General features: G+C 36.4%; 1 protein-coding gene and 1 long non-coding RNA gene across 5 annotated transcripts in view; one reads left to right on the forward strand and one right to left on the reverse strand.

Annotated features, from left to right (window-relative positions):
* LOC145963899 (uncharacterized) overlaps positions 1–20,406 on the reverse strand; it is an 88,044-nt gene that overhangs the window by 40,265 nt on the left and 27,373 nt on the right. The gene's annotated exons all lie outside the window — the stretch shown is intronic.
* LOC145963890 (uncharacterized) overlaps positions 1–20,406 on the forward strand; it is an 82,053-nt gene that overhangs the window by 35,243 nt on the left and 26,404 nt on the right. The window contains exons 2-3 of one of the 2 annotated variants that reach the window (XM_083086207.1): positions 1,268–1,568; positions 5,717–5,949. In XM_083086207.1, coding sequence (XP_082942333.1) covers positions 1,268–1,568; positions 5,717–5,949 — 534 coding nt within the window. The remainder of the gene's footprint in view (positions 1–1,267; positions 1,569–5,716; positions 5,950–20,406) is intronic. The other variant, XR_014436292.1, reaches the window with a different exon arrangement.

Raw genomic sequence — 20,406 nt, forward strand, 5'->3', positions numbered from 1 at the left:
TCCTGCACCATCTGTGTGAGTTCAATAACTCAAGGGCAAGATGCAAGGAGCTCTCGTCGCTCGCAGAAACTATTCCTCATTAGAGAAACAAATCCTTGTACAAGTCGACATCTCAATCAATGGTAGAGGAGCGGCCCGATCGAAACGCGATAAACACGATAAATGTTTGCGCAACATTCGATTCATCGCTCTGGCCGAGTAATAGGCTTTACTAGCTACTCATTCAAGAGAGAGAGATTGATTAATTCATTCCCGTTCAGATTTCATTTCGCAATTCCTACATTCCTTAATGTTCTTATTATGTAATTCCCGAAAAGTTGTAAAGTACGATTGCTCGTAAAATGCTAAATAAGATGGCATTCAATATTTTCTTCTTTATAATAACAAACTTAAAATTTTCTCGCGGCTCTAAACTATAATATAAATGACTTTCTCTCCCCTCTTTCTCTTTTTATACAAATATAATGATAAATTTCCAAGACGGAATATTTATTATTTTTTTTCAACATATGTACAATTTTACGTTCAATACAAATATGCAAGTTCGGATTCGTTTTTATGTTAATTTTTCTTACATTTCTATCATTGTCACGTCCACAGATAGTAGTACGCATAAGTGTACGTATCCGTGTATTTATCAATAAACGCACGTAGAATTGAAAGCGCGAGACAATCCCGAAGAAAGTCTACCTAGATTCAGCTCATGCAGTCGCGAAGATTGTTTCTACTAAGCGGCTCGACATCAAAGACTCCAGATGTTGCAGACGGCGATTAAGTAGGTCCCTGCTCTCTTTGAACTCGCGGATCGACCATCACGGGAGGGAGAGGGACAGGAAAGATGCATTCGGCGCAAAAAGAGAGAAATGCAAATTCGCCTATTAAACTTATCACGAAGAAAAAATCTACCGAGGATTCACGGTCACATTAACCACTTACGATCAAAGGAAATCGTCTCGAGAATAAATGCGACTGCAAATAGTGTTACATATTTTCTCGTCGATCACGCATTTTGCTTCAGTTTTCTTTTAATTATTGTATATGAGAACGAGAATGTAACAAATAAAAAAATTAAAATTGCAAAGAGTTAACATGTTATGTTTTTTGTTTATATTTTTCTTTCACGAATTGAAAGATTAATTGTAATTGTCTCATATGTCTTTATTATATTCGTTCATTTCCCATATGTTTATATCGTATGCGAATAATATGTAATAATGCAAATTATGTTATTCAATTCCTCAATTTTTCCGATATATTACTTGCGCAGGATTATACGGACGACGAAAACGGCGACGAGGACGAGACTACCCTCGCCACGTCGACGACCACAACGACCACGACCACGACGACCACGACGACTACGACGCCGAAACCGTCGATCAATCAGCGCTACGATTACAGGGACCAGAGAGCCTACGAAAGCGGCACCGGGGCACAGTACAACGGATACCAAGCAAAAAATGACTATCCACCGATGTCTGCACACAGCATTCACAAGTGGCAGTCGCTAGGCACTCGCGAGGGTGTCAAACAAACCAGGGGTAACATGCAGCAACACACCAAAATTGGTAAGAGCGAGCGCACTTCAGTCGTCGAGTGCGAATCAAATTTTTTTCTTTCGTAATAGAATCTTCATTGATAAATAAAAGGCGCGGGCGATCGGGACGCGTATCAAGAGAGCAGTTTGTAAGCAATCGCGATTCGCGTCGTGATCGGTTTATGCAAATGCGCGCGTAACGTCGTTTTGCATTTTCACCATCATGTTTTCATCTGACTCAATTAATTTTAACAACCCATCGAAGATACCGCGAATAGTTATTAATCGATATTAAAAACCACGCTGGTGGTCCGTTCTTGGTGGCAATGTTCGATCAACGTAATAACACAGCTATATTTTCTCGAATGTCAGGGATACCACGGTAATTGTCCATGTACTTTTCATCGCGCATACATATGCAAATGTTTGCGCAAAAATCTACAAGTCGCACTTATCCGCCCATCTAATGCCTTGCGCAAAATTGCCTCGCAGATGCATGCGGATGTTTGTGTTTGCAATCAGGGATGAACACGATGTAACAGTAATCTCTTTCAATTATGAAATTGAAATCACGCATAAATCAATCGCGATCGTGAGCGAATAATATATGCATGTCCGTGATTCGGTGCGAAAAATCAATCGTGTACCTTGAGATCCGCAATGTTACATTGTAATCGCGTAATGTACCGCACGCAACTTGACTGTCTAGTTAGTGTAATGGACGTTTTTATAATTACCTGCCACACGCAACATGCAATATAAATTTGCCCGTGCTATATTACTCCGATTGCGATATGACTTCCAGCACACGCCTGTATTTATCGAGGTATCGCACCTTCTCCATCGCTGCAATTGTGCAATCGCCATTCATATCTGTATTCAAAAGAATAAGAGAAAGAGAGAGGAGGATGCTGCTTTTCTCATGTTTGCTTTTAACGAGTAGACATCAAAATCTGTATCAAAACATGATATTTTTATATTATTTGTGAAGAGAGTACAATATTTTCATATTCTTACATATTTCGCAGTTCTATATTGACATTTTCGTTTGTCTAGTTTCATTTCTTTATTAATACACATTCCATAATTATTATATTCAAAGTCTCTTGAAATCTTTTTTCATCCTCGCGAATAATTTTTATTGTTAATTACATTCGATATGATACGATTGCTTCTTCCTACATAATTTTTCTAATATCGAATCGCGAGATAACGCTCTCGATTGCATAATATTAAGAATTCTACGAGACGCAAAAAAAAAACAAACAAAAATTTGTAGATTATTAATATGTAAATTAATGATGATTGCATGTGTGAGCGCGCAAATGCCGTGAGATTTTAATTCATATCTCCGTCGAAAATCGATTTATTATCATCTCGAAAAATATTCCTCTTTTTCAAACTATCTTCTGTGCATATTCTCTACATTTTTTACATAAATTTTAATAATGAAAATAATTTTTTTAATTCTCAAAAAAGTTTTTAATTATCTTATGCTTTTAACAAAAAGAGAATTATGCTTGTAAACAATGCGCGCGATAATGCAAATGTAGAAAACGTATAAAGCTTTTTCGTGGAAAGTATCCGCGTGGTGTGTCATGGATAATATCACATTCCGTTAACTCCCATAATCCTGCATATTTGCAGCGTGATTTATTCATTGAATATGCTACTACACCCTGACTACAGAATCATCAGATACCGTTGATCAAATACTTTCATGCTGAGTCAGAGACAAGGTTGCATGAGATATCATGATTTGTCTTGATATTGTCTTGATCTTGTCTCAAATTATGTTTTGGCAAATTAAACGAATGACATGAATAGTAATAATTATCTTAAGATATGTTACAAATATATAAAGATTATGTTAAATATTATTTTTAGCAATTGTTCAGTATTAGATAAAAATTGTTAATAAAATCAAAACAAGATTTTTTTATTATAAAGATTCACTCAAGACTAAAATAAGAGATTTATATAAATTTTCCAGAATTTTCAATACCAGTACAATATTTTTACGAATTGTCGATATTGTCTTGCCTTGAGTCTTGTGGAATTCTAGTCAAAGAAAAAGAAAACAAGAAAAAGAAAAAGACGACATGAGTTTGTACGTACAAAACTACTATAAATCAGTCGAAGAATAAAAGAATAAATTTATCGATGTGTTATTTTATAAAAACGCATATATAAGTGAAGAGTTTTAGCTTTATATTTTCAACAATTTTGCAAAACTTCCTAATCATCGATAACTGAATTTTTTAAGTTTCCTTCCTCTATTGATAATAAATATACGTGGGATTAACAAAATTTATACATATAATGTACATACATGTCACATGACATTCTTTCTCCTATTGAAAAACTTATAAAATAGTGAAAGCGACCGAATCTAATCCTTTTTTCTCATAATATATTCCGGAGTACGTTTGAATACAGAATGCGCACATACTTCAGAATTTCCGATGCTCGTGCCTCCATTGTGAAGGCGCCGATATAATCTCGTGTCAGCCCCGAGAGTAACGCCTACGTCGGGAATTAGCATAGGGAGATCGCCCCTCGAGATTAGATCGGCGTGAACAAAATTCCGCGATTTATGTATATTTCAGTCTCTTCCAAAATAATTTAGGGCTCGAATGCGGGTACGATGTTGAAAAACGTTTTTCAAATCGGCAAAACTTCATCATTTATCTATCGAGAATTATATCACAATCATTAAAACCGTCACTAAAACAAGCATTTTTCTATTTATACCCTGATGCTTGTAACAAAACGCCAATGATTCTCGCAAATACGGATCGCGATATATTATACTGTAACCTTCCAGGCGCGGCCAATTCCACGACGATCAATAAATTAATCGGCGGCCCGACGCGACAAACGACACTTTGATGAGGGGTAATTTGCCGCCGTGCACAAACTGTTGGAATTCGCTACATCGCAATAATTTTCGATTAAAAACGACATGGCACCTCGACGCGGTATTCATGAAACGCGCAGTCTGCGAACTTGAACCGATTAACATCGTTAATCAACGCATAATGGTTGAGAGTTGCGTTTAATCATAAGTGCAATCGTAAATTTGCAATTTAGAGAATGTCATATTCATTTGGAAATATGAACGATTCGGTTATCTCAGCTTTTTCATTCGAGATAATCCCGATCGCAAAAAATGGAAAATGTTAAATGACACAACAAACGTGCTTTCTCTTCGCTGATCACAGAGCAGCCGATCTCGTGACTCGCGATCATCACGTGATGGATCGCTATTCGCTTCCTCAAATGGCTTATACTGTCTTTAAATTTCTTTCCATACCACATTGACATTTCCCCGCTGTTATTATTTGTACTAGAATTTACCGATTTCCCGTACAATGCGGTTTCTCTGCGCGCTCAAACGAATAACGCGGAGTGACAGCGTCGCCGTAATTATCGATGATACGCGAAACGCGTGTAGAAAGCGATTAGTTATCTCCGCGCTGAATCAATAGAAAGCTCTCGTGACTTATGTCACTTAAATGTTGAATGTATCTGAGCTCGCGAAGCAAACTATCCACCGTGATCTTTCGGTCCCGCCTGATGTCTCGATCTTGATCACAGTCACATGCTTATCTCTCTTTTTCCTATCCCTCTCTCTCTCTCTTTCGTACATTACTGGCAACTGAACGTGTCGAATAAATTTGATGAATAAATAACGAAGATTTACCACGATAAGACAGACTCCTCTTTTAATCTGACCTATTTGCTCCCGTCTCTTCTCGTTTTGTCACGAACGTTTACTACGATGCGACAGTAATTAATGAGTTATACATGCGGAACCGTGGTAATATCGGCTTTATACAACATGCAGAATGTTTCTTTAATGTTAGTTAAAAGATCTATGAAAAGCAATAAAGTTTGAAGTTTTCAAAGTCCTAAGATTGACGAAAGAGTTGCGCAGGAATAAAAGAATCACGACAAGAGAAACGCATTATAAATCACATGTTGTCGTCGCGAATGGGTGTACATATCTCGACTTTCTAAAATAAACGCAATTGTGTTATGCGCAAACCGGGAACGAGGCTGTAGCATGTACTTTTCGTTCTTATTCGACTTGGAGAAATTAGTCGCGTCCGCTACTCTTCCAATTATTGCATTAACGGCGAGAGATTAACTTCAGCAATCCAATGTTTACCCTAGATGCCGAAGTGCGAGAGGCCATTCACTACGCGCAACAAGTTCACAAGGAAGCCAGCTGTCAGTGGCCACGCGCCAGAGTCATTCCAGTACGTGACGTTTATCCGAGCCCATCAACCACCTACATTCCACACTGCGCTATATTGCACAGGTGCTCGGACGACACCGGATGCTGTAGATCGGAAGCGTACACCTGCGTGCCGAAGAAATCTCATCGCGTCGAGCTATTTTTCTACGTAAGCATATCTTTTCTCTCGTTTTATTACATTCATTGTTTTTTTTTCTATTTCTGCGATTTTTATATACAGCCAAATTCAATGAAATAAAATAAAATCAAAATTGTCTTGCAGTCATCTCTCGATTGATATATCTTATACAAATATTAATTTATATAATAAGGAAAAATAGAGAAGGCAGAGTTAATAATTCCATAAATATTACCGAAAAATCGATACAAATTTATACGGGACAAATTTTTCTCCACCCCTTTCGATCGCGCGATTCAACGTGCCTCATAGAAGTATGCGAATCCGTATAATAAGTATTAACTGCCGCGACGCATAATTTGTCGGGATACGTATTAAGCGAATTAATACGGCACGGACCGGATCGATTGGACGATAAACGCTCTCGTAAATGCCGGCTCGCTGCATGCCGGATAAATCTCGCCGGGAGAAAGAGGCGTTCTCGCGCGCGCGATGCGCCGGACACAACGAGAGATGGATGCACCGACGTAAAGAGAAAGACTTTATCCGCGCGCACGTCGGACGAAAGTATCATTAATCGTTTAAACCGTATTGCGGACGATTTATTAGCGGCATATCACGGGAGGAGCCAACGATACGCGAGCATGATTTACGAACTCGCGTCGCGATATCGAGCTGCAAATCGCACATGAACTCTTTCTCGATTCTGGCGTTAGATAGGTAAACGTTGTACGATTACTTTACTACACGCGATCGTTGCATCGTAATAAAAAATGATCATTTTTTTTAACGAAAATGACAGCGCGTTATCTCGCGGAATTAAAGACCCGCATATAAAATGCCTCTTATCTACGTAGAAATAATCGTCATAGTATTAGTGTCACGGAAAATAAGTTATGAAATATCTCGACATGTATTGGATAATTGAATTATTTTTGTCTTTATCTAGCTATATTAAATAAACAATCAGAACTCATGAATTTTGTACCGCAAAGTAATAAAAAATTTTACAATTTTATACGCTTGATAATCGCTAATAATTTTCATAATAATATACGCTTATAAATATTAAATATATAAAATCGTAATTTTAAAAATATTTAAATCAATTATCACTAAAAAACAAATCTCACTTTAGTTATAGAAAGTATAATATTTTCTTTGCTTACATTTTTCATCTTTCGCATCATCATCATTGAGATGTAATCAAGATGGATAAATGCAATTGTAGCGTGTGTTGTCAACATACGTCGATTTTTGAACGTAGACCGCGTTGTCAAGAATGCCGCGTTGCGGTAATTTGACAGATGACACGCGCCGTCGTCGTGGTTGGTGGTCCATTGCGTCTTTCTTTAACAGGGCAACTGTACTTACACGCACCGCGCGTATGCCACGCGATGGAAAATTATTCTCGGAAAATTATAAGTCGTTACGTTATGCGTGACTCGTCGTCGTCGCCGATACACGACGTTAATGCCTGCTCACAATCCACGCGCGTCTACGTTAATAACGACCTCAGGCGATCGCACGATGAGCGAGCAAAAAGTTTATAAGAGCGAGAATCGTTATTTTTTTTCCTTTTTTTATTCGAATTTCCACATTCGGATTCGTATACCCGTAATTCGACGGAACGAAATATCTTCAGGAGAAATTTTTTTCACCTTTCGTTGCGATTGAAAAGTACGCAAGAGGGGCCAAGTGCCGACAAAGGGTGCAGTCTCGGCCTTAAACCTTCATTTAACGAACCGGTAGTCGTGATTGTGCAACCGATCGTGTTTACGGGTTAAGGATTAAGACCACCGTGGCTTCTCTCGCAACCCGATATTTTGCTACATCGTTTCATCGCGCGATTATGGTGGGCCCCGCGATCGACTTCCATCTCGCCATCATTCTTGGAAAGTCGGCATGACTTAACCCAATTTCAGTTTCATATCACGATGTGCACAGATTAATTGATTCTTTTAAAGCATAAATGCATTTTTATAATTTATAAAACACAGATGTAATAAATATCAACAATTATTAATTAACTAAAATACTTTTTAATACTCAAACGTAAACGCTATCGACAGATTTTATTATTTTTAGATAATTATATCTCGTACAGTAAATAAATCTGTTTATTTTTGCGCGAATTCAATTTTAAACACGGCTCATACAGCCGCACGTGATATTCAAGCGTTATTATGCGGTACGACCCCGGTAAGGCATCTGCATCATAAATATGCAATTAAAAACAAATATAGCAAAATCCGCTCCTCCCTCATTATACTTATCGCCAGTCACATCGGATTAATTACTTGCTTTTGTCGCAATTGCCGAGCCGAGTCCTACCACTGGTGTATTATTATCCCAACATAATGAATACGTAATGTCATAACTGCGTGTATAGGGTGTACCATAAGTCACTTCGAAACTGCACAGTTGAACAAATCGAGGGGAGTCAGGCAATTAATGATTTGATTTTATTAAAAATTTAATATTTTTTTAATAAAAATTCACACGTCTGATTACCACGTAATAAGAACGATAAAATATTACTAGTGTGGCTGTCGACTTGCATAAAGTATCACTAATTAATTTATTTTTCTTACATATTATATAACAATCGATGTGATTTATGCTTAATTAATTATGCTCCGTAAACTCCCGTATAAATCGTGTCGAATCGGAATGCGAAGGAAAATCGAAAGTGATTATAAGAGACTCTGCCTCACGAAGAATATTGACCCTTGATCTTTCTTTTCGATTAATCGCGAGCAGAAGATTTCCCCGTTCCTTCTAGCTTTCTCTGGAAACTAGTGATTTGTTGAATATGTTAATGTTGTACACTCATTATTTCTGCATTAAGTTATTGCGAAGGTAATTTATGGCTGCAATCCCCTGATATGTTTTTTGTCAATATTAACGGAGATTTTAAAGCGATCATAGAAATCGTTATATCATGCGACGATGCATTCTTATTCGCTCACATTAATCGAACTCGTATCAATGACCCGGCTCGGAATTTGAATCTTCCACTATTGAATGCTTATTCAATCAATTAATCCAGTGATAAATGCACCCTATTTATATCAAAGTGATAAGCAAAACTGATAAGCGCGTCCAAACCACCATTTATCATATCTAATTATTGAGGGAAATTTTTGATAATTAAAAGAGGAATGTATCTTCGACAAAAAATAACGACCATTATTTTATCGACAATTGGACTCATCTTTTAGTTATTTCTCATACTCGTTAAACAACAATGGCTTCGTGTAACATCCTGTGAGAACGACGATAAGAGTTGTGGTCAATTGCCGTCGATCATCGCCTCGAGAACGTTTAACGCTCGCCACAGCCCATACTAATTTCCTCCTCGTAAAAATTAAGCTGTGAAACGATCGTGCAAAATTACATGGGTGCACGTTGGTCCGTTGAACCATAAGTCATCACACGCAGAAGTGATTTCTAATTAAAAATTATCAAATTGCAAAAGCAGATTTGATTGCGCAAAAATCTGGTTTCGTTAATTTTCAAATTTTTTGAATTGTGCGATTAAAAGAGAGAATAATAATAATAAATAATAAGAATAAAATATATCGATATATTTCTTGGTAAAAAAGCCGTATCACGCTAACAAAACAGATGACCCTTATTCAGCAGAAATAGGGATCGAATGCCCCTCGTTAGAGGTGAGCTCTTAAAGTTCTTAACGATGCTTTCTCGCTTGAGAATAAAAATAGGCGCGATATAAATTCCAATAAGCGCCCGTATAACTGCCAATACCGAGATGTGCAATAATACCACGGGTATAATTTGCATTTTACCGCGATCACCGTTCGGCTTTGCCACGTAACATTAGCATAAGCCGACTATGGTGGGAAACGGTAGTGGGCTAGACATGAAGAAACACTTATTAGGAGGGCAACACGTGCTTTTTAGAAATGCCCGAGACGAGGATAATTTTTTCGGGTATAATTTAACTAGACATAGCTTAAAGACTTGATTGAAAAAAAAAAAAACCAAAAAAGAAATCAATTAAAAATTTCACCTTATTTAAAATATATAAATAATACAATTTTTTCATATTAATTCGCTCTTGTGTTCTTTGTATATTTTATTCTTTCATCTCGTCGTGTCTCTCTCGAAAACATTCCACGTTGTTTCGATCAATCGACACTTGCAGTGACGTGTCCTATCGCGTCATTCGCGACTCTAAAAGTGCATCGTGTCTGAATGCGGGAGTCTGTACTCAAGGATCGCAGATCTCGCGGCGATGCGCGTACAAAAAAGTCGCAATGGATATGGAGGAATAAGCAAGTGACAAGATACCACGATAAATTTACATCGCGAAATCGATGAGCATGAATATATCCGTTCTTACAAGCAGAAATAGATTAAGAATGTCTGAGGCTCTGTCGCGTTCTCTGTTCCTTTTCTCGACGAAGGACACGAGAAGAAAGAAAGACACGCTAGACATCTCTTTAATCGAGCAAAAAAATTGACCAATTCCGATTCGAGCGACTCTCGAGCAAAGCCGCGTGAAAAGAATTGACGGGATCATAAAGTTGCACGTTTTCAATTTGCAACTATCTTTGTATAGTCAGCATTCCTTCAAGATATATGTATATTACTAGTTGGGTCAATATTTATAAATTGAAACAATGGGTGAATAATTGAAACCAATTACTGCTTGATAAAATAGTAAAGTCGCGACGTATTTGTAGGGGATAAGCATACAATACACAAGTTATCGGGCTCGGAATTTTACAAGACGTGAAAACGATAACTATACGACTGGCCAGCCGACACATAACTTTCTTCAGTATTTTTTATCTCGCCAGAGATTATCCGATATCTCCGCAAACCCACGCCCGATTGGCCGACCAATTGAGTGCACCGATTGTGATAAATGTACAGGTTGGGGAGCCACTAAGGGTTACGCAGTTTGGAATGCAATAAATTCAATGGAATATGTCGCTTTTTTTATCCGTGGCACTGAACCCCAAGTATTGTAGAATGCGCGCAATTCCGCTGCCGGTTACGACATCGAAAGTACGTACGTCTGCCATAAATTCTCGAACGTATATCTTAGCTAATATATTATCGGAGGAATTAATATCCACACGGGAACGCCTCTATGACAACACGTACAAGTTGCAAACTTGTCGATATCTCTTCCATAATTTATCGTGCACAAACGATCTTGAAGGTGTGAAAGAAATATATTTATGTAACGCGATCTAATAATTAAATATAATGCGAATAGTTTTTAATAATATATAGCGTCGTTAATATTTATATTAACGATACTATGTTTTAATACGTTTAGAGTGCGATACATCGATTTTTGCGAGAAGCAGATAACGAATAAAATATAGATTTATTATAAATTTAAAATATAGATTTAAAATATAAATAAATTTTTTTCTATTTTATGCTTCTAAATCCTGTAAATATATTTTATCATTTCATATTTTATATTGTCATGACGTATAAGAATTAACTTGACTAAGACTAAAGGTTAAGCGATAATGTCAACTAATAATCTCTACAATACGAGCTTCTCTCGAGTTAGAAATATGAAGCTTCTCTCTCGAGTTAGAAACCACTATGTATTTACGACGGCTCTAATAAACAACATAAAATAGCGGAACACCGTAAGTTTAGACACAAGACATTTCACAAAAGACGCTCTTGGTCCCACTTAAAGATGAAAGACAAAGAGGTGAGGAGACATCACTCAAGAACAGTTGTCGCGACGCCATGCTCCAGTTCACCCTCTATTATTATACCGCGCAACCCTTTCAATGGTCGTTTGTCGATGCCGAAATCAGATCGCGCTCGTTTTTGCATACTTTTCATCTTACTCTTTAAATCCCCTCTCATTCACGAAATTCTCTTCAGACTCGTTTGATCCTGACCGGTCCGATATTGGACTATTAACTTCCAACTTGGTGAACCGAATGAGTCAGTCTCGAGTCGAGCCACACTTGGCTAGGTATCAAATTTATCGCAGACTAACATACAACAGTAAGCATCCCGACGAGAGTGTACGTTGGATGCTCGGATACAAAGTGCGCAAACCTAGAGTTGTATAAATATCATGGCTTCCGCGATACCGAAATACGCTGATTTATAGAGTTCTTCTGGATCGTCAAGCCGCTTCTTCTCGCATCAATCCAGCATCACACGCGCATAAGCAACTGGGTTAACGTTGGTCGATCGTTAAAGTTCTTTGGAGAGAGATCCGTTTGACGAATGATGGGTTCGTCAACAGGACCGTCTTTATGAGTGTATATGAAAAGCGGTGTGTCGAAAACACGAGAGTGGTCTAATCGAAATTACTACTCGGTCGTGAAATATATGACGTATCGTTAAACGCGTCGAATATCTATTTACACGCTTCACGAAAATCATTTCGTCTCGTCAGCAACGCAAATACATCGGCCGACATTTTTGCTCAAATTAAAATTCCACTCCCTTTTCGTCAATTTCATTCTTTTTTTTCGCAAGGGAGAAATTCGGAATGGTCGTTAATAGGTACCTGCGCGATGGTCGGCGCACTCGAAATTAAAGAAGTTCGCCGCTAAGACCCTCGTATTTCACGACGTTTAATAATGTCTAATACTCGACAATTCCGGACAATTTCCACAATTCGTAATCGGCTAACGTTGTTCACACAAGGATAAAATGCGCTTCTTCAAAGTTCAGACTGCGTAGATTTTCTACGAGGATAATCCCACGCTAAATACGCCCTTCTTCCTGGAACTGCTCGTGTGCTGCGCCAACCGTCTGACAAAAAGAGATGCGGTATGGCTATCGTTATTGTGACGTTTCGTTTGATATTCTAGTAGAAACGCAAACATGAATAATAAGTTAAGCACGTAGTGATATATCACATAAATAAAAACGTGGAATTTCGTCGAATTCCATTCCCATGCGGTGTACTCTCTAAAAGTGAATCAGTGTATTATCACTGAAAAACAGTAAATAGTCACTTATTACAGCAGTTATAAGTACAGCACTGTAAATCAGTGATATTTTATTGAAAGAATCAGTTAATAATTTTGACTGTTTCAATCAGTAATATTTCTCAATATTAGTAATATTTCTTTCGTTATTATCAGTAATATTAAACTACAATTCATCTCTCTATCTGTTTCATATAAAATTAAAAATTTTATTTATATTTACTAAATATTTATTATATTAAAAATTTTATTTTATTTATATATTACATGCATATTGAACTTGTTATTTTAAATAGATAACGAACGAATAATTTTCATTAAGTCGCCAGACATTTATTTGTCCGACTTATAAAGATCGATTTAATATCTGAAGCCTCTCTATTGAGATTGTATCAGAAATTAAATCGAAGTAATACTTCTAATTTTAAATGTCGCTCTTTGCAAACTTTATATAATTCTTATGACTAAAATTAAGTACGAGAGAGATAGCGATCGTAGCGGTAAACGAACGAATTAGCGATTACTGGTTTTACAGTGAAATTTACTGGTTTTACAGTGAATTTTATTTTAACTGACCATAATCAGTGAGATATAAGATAAAATAACAAAAAAGTAAGCGTTCCCACTGAAGATCAGTAAAATACTCACTGATTCTCAGTGCAATCTTATTTTACTGTTTAAATTAGTGATATTTTCACTGATTCACTTTTAGAGAGTACGTTATGATACAAATACAAATGAAAAACGAGACTGAAAATAATCAAATAATAAAGATATAGATTATTGGAAAAATTATCAATGTAAAAATCTCTCTTTAATGACCAATGAAAAAAAGAGGGTTTCGAAATATGAAACTTTGAGCGATTTAAATGATAGTTTTAAGATTTCGGTACTCATAAGTTAACATTGATTGTTTTATTATTCTATCGTAAAAATGGTTACTAAACGTATGAAAAAACTAAACGATAAAAAAATGTGAATTTATGAGATATGTGAAATCTATAAATATATGTCAAATCGATATACATCACTCAGATAAACGCATCTGCGTCAAACTGAACAATCCCATTTTCAGAAAACTCGTTTTCCGTAATTTGCGTAGATTAATCGTCTCATACATCTAAATACGATGCCAGGAAATAACATTTTATCGGAATATTCACTAAGTTAATATCATTTTATCGATATCAAATTTATTTGAAAGAAATGTATTATTTTCGAAAGCTTTAAGAATTTTTTTAATAATTAATTTTGGAAAATTAAAAATATTCATATTCGATTATTTCCTTTTACGATAACATTCGTTAAACGAATCATATCATGCACTAATTCACAGCATAATAGTGAAGCTTAAAAGGCACGTTTAGAGATCTGGGACGACCTGAATCTTTCGATATCGGTACCTACTATTTATGCGCCCGTACCATTAGTTATCGCAAAAGCGTTCCAAGTGCTGCATAGACCCGAGATGCTTTTTCATAGAAGCCTTTTTTCGGAGTGTTCTGAAATGTTTCTACGTACAAAGAAAGAAGCGGACCAAAGTTATTTTTAGTAATCCCGGATTTTACCGGGCTAAGGATTTCTGAGTATAACATATTCACTCTTCTCTACGCATATTCTATAAGCTCGTAGCAAATTCTCGTGCAAATTTTGATACAGATGTCAACGACGATAGTCAAGCTATCGTCGGTAACGATCGCAAACGAGGATTTTACAATTTCCTCAAGTACCCAACGAGAGTGCGAAGGGACAAACAATATCGGGTTAGACTTTGACGAGAGTAACAGCTGCAGCGAAAAAGGCCACGACGATCCTGTGCCAAGAATTATAATGCCGACCAACACGCTCGTCGAGACGAACAAGAGGAAAACGAGTCCGCGCTTTCATTGTTTTGTGTTTTCTCATATTCACGTGTGTGTCCACACATTCGCGATTGCTACTGGATGACGTGGCGTCGCCGAAAATGCACGCGCAAATGGTGCGAACTGAGTTGAGACTGATTGATTTTACCGCGTTAACGATGCGCATAGATATGCAAAAAATATCTATAAATTAACGTATGTACATAAAATTCTGTAAACGTTATTATTGATGCTGTAGCGACGTATTCGTGAAAGTTCGCGAAAAGAACCAACGAAAAAGGACCGTTCCTTTAGATTTTGTTTCACAAATGGGCATTTTGTTCGGAGATACCTTCTGACACGCGCACCTGCGCTGGAAGGTAAGAAAAAGAAAAATGTTACATTCTCACGGAATGTGGTAGATCCCAATCTGGGGCAGGAGAGAGCGTCGGTTATCATTTTTAATGGTTTTCTCGAGTCGCCACTTTTGTAGACCGCCAACAGAATCCGCCCGACCATCCTCGTTATGTTTCTGAGTAGCCGGAAAAAGGACCCCACGCAAGATTAACGATGCTCCCAGACTCGTAATATGAATGGGATCGCCGCATCAGCGTGGACATGCACCCATCATTTTAATGGGGACCATCACGTCGACGTGGGTCCTCCTGTTTCAGGATTACACGTTGACTGAGCGGTCTATCTCGCACTGACAGGTGCCACCTAAAATGACGGAATGCGTTCTTATCGTGCTTTAAACCACTTAGCGAAATTATCTGAAAACTGCTTCAACACTCGAGTAATTAACGTAAAACTATATTAAATGTAGCGGCTAAATAAAAGAAATAACTAAACTCGCGTTCTGCGGATTCCTTTGTTATAATTTACCGAACTAATGATTGCAATTAAAATCTCTCGAAATGTCAGCGACGATGCTAAACTCTCGATGCAGAATACCTTCAAGTGTGATAGTAACAACTATAATCATAATCTTTAATCTGATTGCGCGCCAACATTATAATTATTCGTTATCATTAACATAAATTTATTTTAATCGAATAAGTATCGCTAGTAGTACGAGTAGATAACTTGAATTTTCCGGAAAGCAAGTTCTCGAATTGCTCTTATCTCGTATATCTAGCTACCATGTGATTATTAAAACGCTTCTAAATAACGTGTACACGGCGAGAAGAGAGAAAGGGAAAGACAGAAAGCTATATACGAGAAGTCGATCTCGATCTCGCAGGTCGCATGATGAAAACCGAGCAAAAGATAGATGGGAGGAAGAAGAAACGGAGTCACGACTTCCTTTTCCGTTGGATCGTAGCGCCTCGCCTACTCGCGCTGACCTCCGTAAGGGTCAGCTGTCAGGTATCGATAGTCCCGCATCGTACATGCCAGACATGCTCTCTCATGCTAAGCATCGTGTTATTTCTATTTTTGCGTCCAGACGTACTCGGAGAACGTGCCCTCTTCATCGTCGTCGTGGAAGCGCGTGTACGTGTGCACGCGTATATATTCTTACATAGAAAGCATCTGACACGTCTTTTAGATTGCAAACGAGCGCAATGGCGCTGGTCCCATCAGATATGCTCTTTCTACGCCAGTCAATGAAAACGATCTCTCTCTACGAGAGAGAGAGAAAGAGAGATAAACTCGCGATCGAAATTAACTTGGCACGAGTTAATCCGATAAGCCGACGCGTACAAAATACTGTTGAGGCATCCCTGATATATTAACTCAAACATATTTCTTGTATTGATACTGATACGATATAGATATTCGAAAAACATTTTCCAATAAAATTAATAACAGGGATTTTATACCATCTTGCATTATGTTGTCTTAATCGCTTATGATTTTAATGGATAGCATAGTGGCTGACACGTCATATTGATCATCATTGTCGTGCAACCTTCTCGTGCTACGCAATATCCGTTTCATGCTGTCATGGAGAGGTTAAATATGAGACTATATCTACTGTAATTGGTAAATACATTTATATCGATGTGAAAGTTATTCAGTTACCACGAGTAAATTAATACGAGAATCTCGGCAAATTGATACGAGGCCATCGTTTAAATATACAATATCCTACATTTATAATTCTCGCCTAATCAATAAAATATTTTAATTTTATCTACATATAAAAAAATATCTCTTTTATAAAAAAAATTATTTTATATTGAGATTTTTTCATTTTACTTATTTATAATATCATCAAAAAATTACTTTATATATGTCATAAAAATTTATGTATTTTTAAATTCTATTAGCTTGTGCCTTATATGTATATCAAGTAAAAATTTCAACTTCATTTCTGTACAATATATATATCATCACAATCATCATTTATATCATTTACATCTTATCACTGAGATTTTTTCCGAGATGAAGTATTAGTTTGATTGAAATGAATGGATGTGCAATGAATAAATTACATTCTATGAAATGCAAAATTGAAAACGTTAGATACAGTAAGAAATGCTTTTTTAACTCAATTTCAAAATTCTTATGCATATAAGACAATAAAAGAATACTCAATTGAATGAAGAATTTCATTAATAAAAATGCAAAATAATAATATATGATAGGAGGGGAGGGACGCGCACTAAAAATACACATAATATAAAAACGTAAAAATTGTTGTTCACACGTCGAGAGGATTAAAACAATAACAGATTTTAAAAAATAGTGAAATAGAAAAAAAACGATATTCAATGTTTTGCGAGTTTCTTTATTAAGAGATTTTATAGTAATATCTCAGACGCACGAAGTAACTTCTATCTGACGTTTTATATTTCTCTTACGGGATTTCTCTACTTGTTCCGTCTACTTACTCCTATAAGAAATTTTACTAAATTCCTTATATTTTCTTACGTTTAATGTAAAAATAAAAAATTACTTGCGTAAATATCGCAGTAAATAAACTTTTAAAACACTTTTTTCATAAAATTTATAATTTAACATAAGAGATTTATAGAAAAATTTTAAAATTTTATTTAAACATTGTTACAAATTTTATAGCAATATGCGTTTTAAAATATAAAAAATATAGAATATAAAAAATATTTATTTTTGTCATTTATTTTTAAAGTGTTTTTGCAATTTAATATCTTTGTATAATTAAAAAAAAATTAAAAAAAGATAAATCTATATGTTTTAAAAATGCATTTAACAATGAGATATACATAATAAATCTATATCGGGAATCAGATCGAGAATAACAATAATTTAACCTTAATAGCTACAAAAATGATACGCTTCTGTTGCTTTTTCTGTTTCCGTTTATGAAACAAATCATGCAGCTTGATAATTGCTTCACATTCTATAAAAATAAATGATAAAACGTAAAGCTCTAAACTCAGATTTAGACTCAAATTTAATCTTCCTGTAGGCAAATTTAAAAATAAATACGAAAAATTTCTATTTGCAAGAGTCACTGTAATATTTCGGAAATAGATATTCGGCGAAATCATTAATATTTTAAAGCGTGCGAGAATAGTGACGAGATCAATATTTTACATTACACATTTTGACTGATTCTATGACATTTTGACATATATCCTATGAGAATTATGTCAATTTAATTTTGTGTAAAGATAGAATAAATTGAACTCAGCGTTGTGAATAATGTATATCAATTATGACTAATTCACGCAAGAATAATTTCGCTGAGACAGTCTTTGACATGCAGATCGGTTGCTTCTTGCCCTTCTACTTCAGAAACTTCGTTATCGAAACGAGAGAAAAATTGACTGATTGTCTCTTGTAATTCCCTCGCGTACATCCTTTCGCGGACGTCCAACCGTTGGCCGACCACCTGCGCAGATTGGACATCCTGTGTAGGTACTCGTGTAGCTCGTAATTTACCGTCAGATTCCTACCTTACAGTGACTCTCAGCGCGAGCGTATCTCATACATGTTGGTATCTCATCTGCTATTTACATTTTACGACTCGATTTGTTAATAGATGAGCTAAGAAAAATACTGCAAACGCGCACATAATGTTTGCAATAATGGGCAAATAAAATTTTTCACAAAGTTAGGAATAAATTTCATTGGAGAAGAATGTAATCATATCTTTATGAAATCGCGTTTATATAATAAAAGATGTTTGTTCAATTGAAGAAGAAAACATATATAGTTACGTAAAATGGCAAATGGCACGGCTTTTGCAAAGAAATTCTCGAGTTGAACGCGCCTGTAAAATCGTCGTAACATTCGTTTTCAAGGCGCGTGCACGTGAAGCGTTTTATGAATAAAGCATAATGAATGAAGCCCTACGAAAGAGTCGACCGTACAAGATGCCTCGAACGCACTAAACGGCCATTTCAACATGACCTCTGCCCAGTTACATTATTTACACGAGTTGCTATGCATCAATGAAGCGCCATAAATCTCGCCGACGATATCATTGAAAAACGTATCTGTCTCCTAAATAATCGGCGGATCATTTTTCACATCGATCGGCCACTCCTTACGAGAATTCTGTCTGATCCCATAAGTTCCTCGAGCTTTGACGACGCTTGTCTCCCTCCCTCCTCCCTTCTTTTTTACGCTTGTAAAATATATTTCGAGAACAAAAGCATATACATATGAGATCCCTCATATAATCTCAAAATTACTTGACAATCTCGACCACATGTAAGTTCAATGAGAAACGTAACTTGACTCTAAAGGTTCATCAAAGTCACATTACGATCATCATGATGCAAGAAAAATATGATTAAATCTGCAAATAAAATTTTATTTATATTTTCTTTATCTATCTCGCGACTTACATTGATATATATATCTCATTATTAAGATAAGCTGTAGGCGATTAACACTTTTTGTCGCTTAAAATATATTTCATATCAAATATATATACATATTATATATAGAATTATATTATATATTATATATAGAAAAATGTATTTATAGCATAAGAAAAATTTATTTTACACGCACCGTGGCATTTCGACGCCACCAATCATTTATTTATTCATGAAATTTCGCAAAGAACGCGAGCGCGAGGGCGAATAAAGAAGACGTGTGGTCCTCCAGCAGGACTTCTAGACGCGAATCTGCATACAATGAAAGAGGGAGCGTATATCTCGGTGCTTCGCACGAGTATTCGTGCGTTGTCATCTTGTCAGAGAACGCGAAAGCATTAATATAAGAGCGGCGAGGAACGATAAATTTGGAATTATTTTAAAACATACGCGTCGTACGTCATCGTTTGTTGCACGCGTTCGTTTGAGCCTCGAAACAGGAGGAGATGCGCCTGGCAGCTTTATTTGGGGTGCATTTATAATTCAGGGGGAACGTCCGCGGAATAATTCGCGTGTCATATCTTACGAGAGAGCCGAGGACAGCTATTCCATAAACCCTCTCCTTCCTCCCTCTCTCGTTTAAAGAGCTGGACGAGCTCCTCGGGGCAATTTAAATTGGGATCTTTAGCCGAGGTTCAGTTGCAATCACCTTAAGACCGGTTATACCGATGTCGCTCATAGTTAACTTTATTTCAGCGAACGGCAAATAAACGTCTCCTTTTCCTGTCACATATGTGTGTATGTAAGATCAAGATATATTTAACTTAATTTAATGATTTACGCGGTTTGAAGTTAATTTTAATCGGACGAAAAGCGAGAAGATAACCGTATCAAAATTAATTACACGGATACAAGGTGCGCTCGTTGAATTGC

This window comes from Camponotus vicinus, unplaced genomic scaffold (genome assembly GCF_025532165.1).
Source record: "Camponotus vicinus isolate PSW18456_S1 unplaced genomic scaffold, iyCamVici1.0 SCAF_13, whole genome shotgun sequence".
NCBI classification, from domain to species: Eukaryota; Metazoa; Arthropoda; class Insecta; order Hymenoptera; family Formicidae; genus Camponotus; species Camponotus vicinus.